The 9,866-nt window shown below is 34.0% G+C and overlaps 2 protein-coding genes across 2 annotated transcripts; both read right to left on the bottom strand.

Annotated features, from left to right (window-relative positions):
* Positions 1 to 2,207: 2,207 nt before the first annotated feature.
* On the bottom strand, positions 2,208 to 3,769 carry LOC124942964 (disease resistance protein RGA2-like). Its single transcript, XM_047483531.1, has 2 exons — positions 3,352 to 3,769; positions 2,208 to 2,911 (listed from the first exon to the last, which is right to left on the bottom strand). The coding sequence occupies exons 1-2, from the start codon at positions 3,767 to 3,769 to the stop codon at positions 2,208 to 2,210; spliced, it is 1,122 nt and encodes a 373-aa protein (XP_047339487.1).
* A 712-nt stretch (positions 3,770 to 4,481) lies between these two features.
* LOC124944043 (putative disease resistance protein RGA1) lies at positions 4,482 to 7,865 on the bottom strand. Its single transcript, XM_047484499.1, has one exon. It carries the CDS (start codon positions 7,833 to 7,835, stop codon positions 4,665 to 4,667), a length of 3,171 nt encoding a protein of 1,056 aa, XP_047340455.1. The 5' UTR covers positions 7,836 to 7,865; the 3' UTR covers positions 4,482 to 4,664.
* Between the last annotated feature and the right edge of the window lie 2,001 nt (positions 7,866 to 9,866).

Below are 9,866 nucleotides of genomic sequence, written 5' to 3'. Positions count from 1 at the left end.
GAAATCAAATCTCGATCCTTACTCAAACAAACATGAAAATTGTGAAAATCAGAAGTTGTATCATTTGTAATCCCGATTGACGTCTCGTTTGATCTCACGGAAAGTAAATGAGAAGAGATCAATCATTAGTGGGATGCACAAGTGGAAGGCACCTCGGGGTGCTGCTCAATGAACCAACGAGACAACCGTTAGCGACACCCAATGTTGTTGATGTATTTTTTTTATATATAAAAAATGTCTCATTGTCAAGCTCAAACCCTACTCAATCATAATTTTTTTTTTAAAAAAAAATGACTTAGCGTCATTTCATTAAAAATTCCCAAAAATGGGATAAAAACCCACGAGTTTAAGAGATCATTCTATACAAACCTAGAATGATTTTGAAATTGTATCATTTTGAATAAAATCAAAAACGTAAATGAACTATCTGATTACAATGTTTTCGTTTCTAATTATTTCAGTAAACGATAAATTCCAATTTCTGCTGATATTCCAATTATGCTCTGTAGTTGGAGCATTTCTACACATTCCCGCAAGTGCGCCTCAATCCGAGACTGTGTCTCTCCATAATTCTTCAACACTTATGCGGGTTCTTCCATAGACTCTCGCATTATGTTCCTACCAAATGTTGTAAACTACTGCTCCAAAACTGCACTGGAATACGTTTGTTGCGAATCTGTTTCTTTTATCTTTTAGTAGTGTTGCTTTTTTGATTTCTTTCCATTTCTTCGGGAAACTGATTAGCTTCAGGCTTTTAGAAAATCTGTCCCAAATTTTAATTTGAAAGCGACGAGAACAAAACTAAAAATAAAAAAGAACTAAGTGACTAGGATAACACAACAATGGGCATTTTAGAAAAACTTCTGTTTCTGAAAGAATTTAAACAGTAATAAATATTGTTTCTGAAAGAATTTAAACAGTAATAAATATTGAATATGGATCCGACTTAGTTCAGTTCCAAATATAATATAATATGACAAAAATATGTGTTTCCAAATTAGCTTCATAATAAAAATTCAGAAACTTTCCCATCATCAAAACATATGAGCAGATTGTAAATTTATCTACCTTGTAGATGAATTATTGCACCAACTTAAACCGTAAATTGTTCCTGCAAAACCCAAAATCTCGAGATTAACAAAAAAACATACAATTTTCTATTTATAAATCAAATTTAACATCTATATCTACTCACATTATTTTTCTCTATTTCTTGAAGATTCTACGTAGCATCGGTTATGGTTATAGCTACTGTGTACATTAGTTAAATCATCCATATCATGAACCCTAGTTTTCTCAACAGAGTCCTGTTTTAAATTATACCAAATAAGTTTGTGACAAAATCCATTTTCAACAGTACTTTCTTACCTTATTTTGAATAAGTAATACTTTCTTACCACATTTTGAATAAGCAATCTGTTTCACAATCGGAAAAGGTATAATCAATCTCGACCAATATTCATTATTCCCACAATATTTTTTCAGCAAAAAACACATCTACTATTACCGCGGTACTCTGGTTGTGAAATTACTCTGTATTTCTCTGTCCCGAGATCAAATGCAACAAAGAGGCTTTCCTTTTATGAATCCGATTCCACAGCTGGCCCCCAAAGCGCAATCCCATAAGTTGGACACATCAACGGATGGTTATTGGCCTCATCTAGTTGAAGAAAGCGTCATCGTCTAGAAAAACAGATTGCGATTCAGCAGGTAGAGGTTGAGGCTGATAATTGTTTAATTAAGAGATGAAATTGATGGATATGAATGACCAAGATATAATTAATTCTTTCACTACATACCTTTACTTTCTTCTTCATATTGCTATTCCTCTCCCTTTAGAATATCTACGTGCATGGAAGTTCGATCTCATGTTCATTCAGTCTTGCTCGAAGGAAAGTAGTAGGAGTGACATGACATCTTCTGCTTCTTCTTATTAGGTAAACAACTTGGGACAATTTGTTGTGGAAAAACTCATTAGTGAATTAATATTGAGGTATTTATATTCCTCATATGACATAGTCAACTCGGGACAATCCATAATACTCAACGTCGTGAGAGAATTGAGGTTCATTATTTTTCCCTCATCAAACAAACGGATTAACTCGGGGCACAACGAAATACGCAGATCTTGAAGAGATTGAAAAGTCAAACACCCTTCTTGTGTTGCAGTATTATTCTCTACAAGGATTGATGAATGTATTTCATGATCAAGCATTGCATGATCTACAAATAAAACACTTCTTTCCTTCCATCCAACAAGAGAGACGAGTGAGACCACTAAGATTTGAGATGCTATATAACAACTCATCCGAACATTTACCACTGACCATTAGATCTTTTAATGATTTGAGATGTGGCAACAAGGTCCTTAGGTTTGGACAATTATTTATATACATTTTACATAGATTAGGGAATGCTGCAATACTAGGAATAGGAGGAGACACCAATTCCCTCAAATTTATCATGTGAGAAACTCCCAATATCTCTAACAAAAGGAATAACACTGTCATTCCATTGTCATCACTATTAGCACTAGTATTCATGTGGTGGTTGATGGTGAATATGTGCTTCACATTTTCCATGTCATAAAGGTCAAGGTGTATTAGAGAATTAGATGAGTCTCCCATCCATTTGGGGAGATTCACACCTTTGTAACCATGCATTCTCAAAATCTTAAGCATTGTAGTTGAAACCTCTAGAGCTTCCCCTATTTTATCATGGCAAATACTCTTGCTCTCATTATCATCAGATGTCCATTCCAGTTCCAATTTATTGGTACTCGACTTTTTAGCCATACTTACCCCTCTTGCAATAGATGTATCACTAACTCTTCCAAGGTTCTTAATTTTCAATGATCCGCCAATATCCAATGCTTTTAATTCATCTAATTGGCAGTGTCTCTCCTTCTTACCTATCACAAACAAACTTCATCTTAAGATATTTCAATCTCCGCATTCCTCTTGGCATGTATTGTAATCTATTACAACCTTTCAAATAAAGATATCGCAGGTTAATAAGGTCTTTAGTATTTCTGGGAAAACTTTCAAGATTGCTACAATAAACGAGATTGAAAGTCTTTAAGTTCAAGAGATCGCAAATACTATTAGGTAATGTTCTTACCTTCATATGAGAAAGATTTAAGTATCTAAGATGTTTTAGACATCCCACGTCACGTAAATCTTGATATTGCATATCACGGCTTACTTCAAATACACGTAAAGATGGAACATCTTTCAAAACACTCAAAATCCCCTTTGAGACATTTTCATAATTGGTGGGACAGAGTATTATTGATTGCAAACCTCCTATCTGTTTAACAAAGTTAGGTGATGTTTTCTCAAATCCATCAACCATTACTGCCACATGTGACGAATTTCTTGTCCAAAGCCATCACTTGAGCTCTTAGTTTCCATAATATAACATCCATCTTATCTTTCATAACAGATTGAGAAAGATCATGCATAAGATCGTGCATCTTACATGTTGTAAGAATTTCATACCGATATAAATTATTTCTTTCATCTTCAAAAAAGGATCTCCAACACAGTTCATTCCAAATTGCATTTCCAACATCTTCTACTTCTTGGTTTTCATTAGTAGGAATTAAACCATGGGCCATCCACATTTGAACCAATTTCTCTTTTTGAATGACAGTATCCTTGGGAAATATAGCACAATAAGGAAGGTCATAATAACTCAACTTTAGAATGGGTAAGATAGATTCTTCATTTAGGGATATCTCCCATATCTCATTATAATCCAAATTCATCGCTATTTACATCCCATAAAAAAAGTTTTAGTATTTCCATTCATAGTCATCGAAGCCAAATCAAATGTTTTCAAGATATTAATATAGCGATAAGCCAATAGATATATAGGAGAGTTAACTTTTACAGAAATTAAATTTGATATAAAATAAAAAATATAAAAAATAAACCTTGAAAGCTAGCATAAGGAAGAGACTAAACATTTGTTCTACCAAATTTTAATTATTTTTTTTTTATTACAAACATTTAGCCTATAGTCCATTCAAGCTTTATTAATTGGACTTTTTTTTCTTTTTTTCTTGAAGATTCCTTTAAACAGAAAAGGGACTCAACAGGCAACTGGCAAAGAACATCTTATAGAATCTCATCCAGCAACGACGACATCTTCTTCGTGAAAGAAGGAATAATGAATGTAACGTACATTTTGAAACGGCGTTTGAGACGGTTGAGATGAAACCTTGTTTTGTATAATTTTAACAAAATAAGTCCCAAATTGCGAGGTTTGAAAAAAGTGGTCCGGAATACCAATTTCCCCGAATAAGGAGCCCTAATTTGACAATTCAATCATATATTTTATCTGATTTTTCTCTTAAAAAAAAGACTCATATTATATTTTATTATAATTATTTTAGTTAGTTTCTTGTTATTAAATCATCCAATCCAATGAAACATTTGTTTGAAAGAGATATAATTATCAAAGCTAAAACCCAAACATCAACTAACATACCTGAAATTCAACAAAGTAGTTCGAAAACATTATGAAGCAAACATAAATACCATCACAATGCAGACAATAATTACACTCATTCATTTGTAGTAGCTGGTGTCTGGAATTCTCTAGCTTAAATTATGAAAAATAATCTAAGTACATTTGCTTATATGTCCACTATGACTCTGTCATTCCTCTTTCAGCTCTTCCTCTTCGTTTAAGATATCTACACAGAATTTCTCCTGATCAAGTCTTGCTCGAAGGGAACGTAGGAGTGCGGTAACATCATCTGCTTCTTCAGAGGACACCAACTTAGGACAATCCGAGATATACAAATATTGCAGTAAATTAATATCGAGGTCCTTCAGTGATATCATCAACTCAGGGCAATCGTTAATATGCAATTCCATGAGAGAATTGAAGTTCATCATGACACCTCTAGCTGTTCTTCCTCCTAGTTCTCCTAATTTAGGACAACTATATATCTTTAGGATCTGTAGCGAAGGGAATTGAATTATCGTTCCCTCATCAAACAAACAAATTAACTTGTCGCAGTTATGAATTTTCAGATAACGAAGTGATTGGAAACTTGATCGTCCACCTTGTGTTTCAATATTGTTATTATCATGATCAACCATTAATGCCTTATCAGCTGGAAATAAAACACTTCTTTCGCCCATATGATTAAGAGAGAGTCGAGTGAGACCACTTAAATTTGAGATGCTATATAACAACTCATTGCAACATTCGCCCCAAAGAGTTAGATCATTGAGAGATTTAAAATGCGACGGGGGAACCCTATGCAGGTTTGGGCAATGGAGTATCTGAATAGTGGAGAGGTGAGGAAATGCTTCATTAGTAGTACTTCCAGGAATAGGAGACACCAATTCCCTCAAATTCATCATGGCCCCAACAGTAAGTTCCTCTAACAAAGATATACCATTCAGGTTGTTGATGGCAAATATGTGCTTCACATTGTCAAAGTCTACAAGCTCAAGGCGTGTTAGAGAAGAATCATATAACTTTCCCACCCATTTGGGGAGATTTACACCTTTGTAACCGCGCATTTTCAATATCTTAAGACTTGTTGTTGACACCTCCAGAGCTTCGCCTATTTCCTCATATCTGGTATTGGTCTGATTATCATCAACTTTCTCATTAGATTTCCATTCCAACTCCAACTTATTGATACTCGATTTTCTAGCCATACTCACCCCTTTAGCAATAGATGCATCACTAACTCTTTCAAGGTTTTTAATAACCAAAGATCCGCCGATATCCAATTCTTTTAATTCATCTAGTTGACCCTCTCTTTCCGTCTTGCCTATCACAAACAAGCTTAACGTCTTGAGATGTTTCAATTGCCCCATCCCTCTAGGCATATATTTTAATCCATTACAACCCTCTATATAAAGATGCCGCAGGTTAATAAGGTCTTTCAGATTTCTTGGCAAACTTTCAAGCTTAGAACAATAATTGAGGTTCAGAGTTTGTAAGTTCAAGAGATCACAAATACTATTAGGCAATGTTGTTACGCTGATTATACCGGAAAGATTTAAGTATCTGAGATGTTTTAGACCTCTCACATTGCGCAAATCTTGATATTGCACATTGCGACTTATTTCAAAGACACGTAAAGAAGGAAATTCCTTCAGGACATTCAAAATCTCCTTTGAGACATTTCCATAATTTGTGGGATGGTGTACTATTGATTGCAAGCCTCCACTTTCCTTAAGAAAACCAAATTTTTCTTTGTCAAATTTCTTAACCATTATTGTTACGTGACAAATTCCTCGTCGAAAACCGACATTGCAGCTCTTAGCATCAATTATATAGCATTCCTCTTTCATTACAGATTGGGCAAGATCATGCATAAGATCGTGCATCTTACATATTGTACGAAGTCCTTCCAAATCTAATTCATTTTCTTGAAAAAAAGATCTCCAATGCAACTCATTCCAGATTGTATTTCCAACATCTTCTACTTCTTGATTTTCATTTGTGGGAATTAAACCATGGGCCATCCACATCTGGATCAATCTTTCTTTTTGAATGATAGTGTCCTTGGGAAATATAGCACAATAAGCAAAGCATCTTCTCAAATGATAAGGGAGGTCATAATAACTCAGCCTTAGAATAGGCAATAAAGATTTTTCGTTTTGGGACATCTCCCATATCTCACTGTCTCTTATTATGCACCATTCTTTTTCATCACTTTTGAACCTCAATTGACCTCCCAATGTCTTTGAAACTAAAGGAACACCCTTACAACTTCTAACTATTTCTTTTCCAATATCAATCAAGTTTGGAGTTTTTGATGCCTCATTCATAAATGCACGTTCTTCGAATAATAACCAACAATCGTGGTCAGAGATAGGTGATAACTCAAAATATTGAGTCGTTTTCATTATTTCTGCGACATATTTTTTACGTGTTGTGGTGAGGACAAACGCACCATTTGATCCACAATCTAATATAGATCTCAAACTATCCCATGCCTCTCTATCTTCACTCCACACATCATCCAATACAATCAAATATCTTTTTCCTTTCAATTGAAGTCTTACTTTTTTCTGCAATTCTTCTAAGGAAGTTTTTGTTTTTTCATCTATGATAGCTTTGAGCACCAACTTTATATCAAATTCCTCAGAAACACATACCCAAATTTTTGGATGGAAATGCTTAGTAACCTCGTCGTCATTAAAGACCATTTGGGCCAATGTTGTTTTACCTAGACCCCCAATCCCAACAATGGGCATGACAGATAAGTTTTTAGCAGCAACACTAAATGTATTGACTAACATATCAACAATCTTTTTTTTCTCGCTATCTCTTCCATATAGTTGGCTACATGTAGAAACCGATATGGATTCACGCCAACTATCACTATACGTCTTTGTATTTGATCTGTGAATATATTCACGCAAATGTAACCTTTCACGCTCAGAAGAAATTTGGTCTAGTTTCTCTTGAACATCCTTAATTTTGTGACCAATTTTTAGACGCGTCCAAGTATTGCTAAAAGGTTGGGTGATAGAGTAGGTTACCTGCATCCGGGTTGAAGAGGAGGAGGCATTAAGTCTTTTGACTTGTAGACGAAGATCTTCAAATCTGCACTCATCCATAATGTCCCGAACCTCATATGCTACAACTTTGAGTTTTCGCAACCAATCTTCCATTTGTTTGTCCTTCTCCCGCATGTTCTTTATCTCAGCATCCTCAAGTACGGCATTAATTGAAGATAGCGTGCTCAATAGCTTTTGAACCTCCTTCTTAAAACTCCAAAACAATGAGAACTCATCATTAATCAGTGGTGCCAAGTTTAAAAGCATACCACTGATTAGTGCTGCATCAACCATGGTGGTTTCTCTCTATCAATTAGATCAAATTCTAACTTGTGTTATCTTGAATGATTTTAAACAGGATCATTTTGACTATAAAGAAAATATATCACATACAAAATAAAAAATAAAAATTGGACCACACTGCCATGTGTGGACCAAAGCACTTATATGGTCTCATCAGAACCAACCCAATCCCCATATCCTCGTGATGGCATTAATTAGGCCCCACAACCAAAGTTGACATTTTCAATCTAATTTTTTTATTCTTTTCTCTACAATAATTATGGTTGAGTAATTTGGTTATCAAATTCTAAACTAACTATTGTTAACTTGTCAAATAATAATATTTTACCCTTTTACATCCATCAAGACATCGAGATTTGTATTTTGTATTAAATGATGTGATTTGAAAATTTCATTTAAAATGAATTGCTATTGTTTAATAATTGGAATATATATATGTTATATCTTGGTTGATATTTCAGTCTCATAACAGATGATCAATGTCATAAAAAGAAATTTTGATAATTTTGTTTTATGAGAATCAGTTATTTTCTTCATCATCATTATATAGTTGTCTACATTTTGATGGTATGTTTGATGATTGCAGGTTCTTTACTTAACCTAAGTTGGTGTCCTTACTCCTTAGTATAAGAATACAAGTCTGAAATGAAGACTCTGTATATAATGGATATGAATCAGAATCCGAATGAGAAACTCTAAATTAATATCGAATCGACTTAGTTCAATTTCCAAATGTGGTCTCATCAGGATTCACATCAAGATCAAGATAAATATGACAAGAATGGTGTTTCCTAATTATGCAATTAAAGATTATCTTCATAATCAAACCAAAAACTTCCTATTATCAAAACATATGAGCAAATAGTATTTGATAAATAGAGAAGTAAGTAAATTTATCTACCTTATAGAGGAATGATTGCACCAACTTAAACCCCTCTGATAGGAAATTGATCCTGCAAAACCCCTCTGGAGATTAAAAGAAAATAATATTTTCTATTTATAAACCAAATTTAGCATGTATATCTTACTCACAATCGGAAAGGTATAGAAGGAATTGTTGGTGACAGTATAATCAATCTCGATCCACCATTGATGAGTAGTAATGACAACTTCATGATAGGCATCCTCCTAAATTATCCACATATGAACAGTAGAGGACCATGGTAATCTGACTGTTGAATTACTCTGTATTTCTCAGCCCCGAGATCAAAGTAAAAATGAATATGTTTAAAATGCTATTGAATTTCCAGTTTTATCTAAGTCTGGACAGTGAATGAAACAACATATATATTGGAGAGAAAGTTTGAATTATCTTTTTAATAATAAATATTTGGTTAAAAAAGAAATCATAGAAACAGAGATGACTCCTGTTGAAAAAGATCTGAAATCTTATTTATTTCAAATCTGTGTTATAACACATTGACATGAACATATTACTACATATTTTAAATCCCCTCCCTTATTTATTCTGACAGTTGAATTACTCTGTCCCGAGATCAAAGTAAAAATGGAGCTTTTCCTTTCTGAATATGTTTCCACGGCTGAGATCCAGCGCAGAGCTTCATAGGCTATTGAATTTCCAGTTTTGTCTAAGTCCGGAAACTTCTCTGACTTATTCCTGGAATTTGATTGAAATCTATAAACCTTAACCTCGTAATCGATGTTGTCTGTGCGCACTTTGTCACAATAACTTCTCCGTTTTCTACAAGCAGAAGAGGCCTGAATTTTCCTGATGCAAAAGATAGAACATAAGTTTGAAGGATATATAAAGGAAACTAGATATGTTGAAAGAAACAACTTATATATATTGTAGAGTATGTTTGAATTATCTTGTAGTAATAAATATTTGGTTGAAAAGAAATCATAGAAACAATGGAAGAATATGTAGTTCTTTTGCTACTTGCCAAATTTGCTTATATGGCCACTATGCTCTGCTCTGCCCATGGTATCCTTTTCCAATAGAATATCTACATAGAAATTCCCAAGTCTTGTTCGAAGGGAACGCAGGAGTGCAATAGAATC

The sequence above is a fragment of the Impatiens glandulifera genome, chromosome 6, assembly GCF_907164915.1.
Source record: "Impatiens glandulifera chromosome 6, dImpGla2.1, whole genome shotgun sequence".
NCBI classification, from domain to species: Eukaryota; Viridiplantae; Streptophyta; class Magnoliopsida; order Ericales; family Balsaminaceae; genus Impatiens; species Impatiens glandulifera.
This window is presented reverse-complemented; position numbering and strand designations above follow the sequence as displayed.

Bases quoted from the DNA above. Each gene is read 5' to 3' on its own strand.
- LOC124944043 (XM_047484499.1), bottom strand. From the start codon at position 7,835: ATGGTTGATGCAGCACTAATCAGTGGTATGCTTTTAAACTTGGCACCA.
- LOC124942964 (XM_047483531.1), bottom strand. From the start codon at position 3,769: ATGAATTTGGATTATAATGAGATATGGGAGATATCCCTAAATGAAGAA. The intron at 2,912-3,351 runs GTTGATGGATTT...TGTTTGTGATAG, and splicing joins CGTCACATGTGGCAGTAATG to GTAAGAAGGAGAGACACTGC.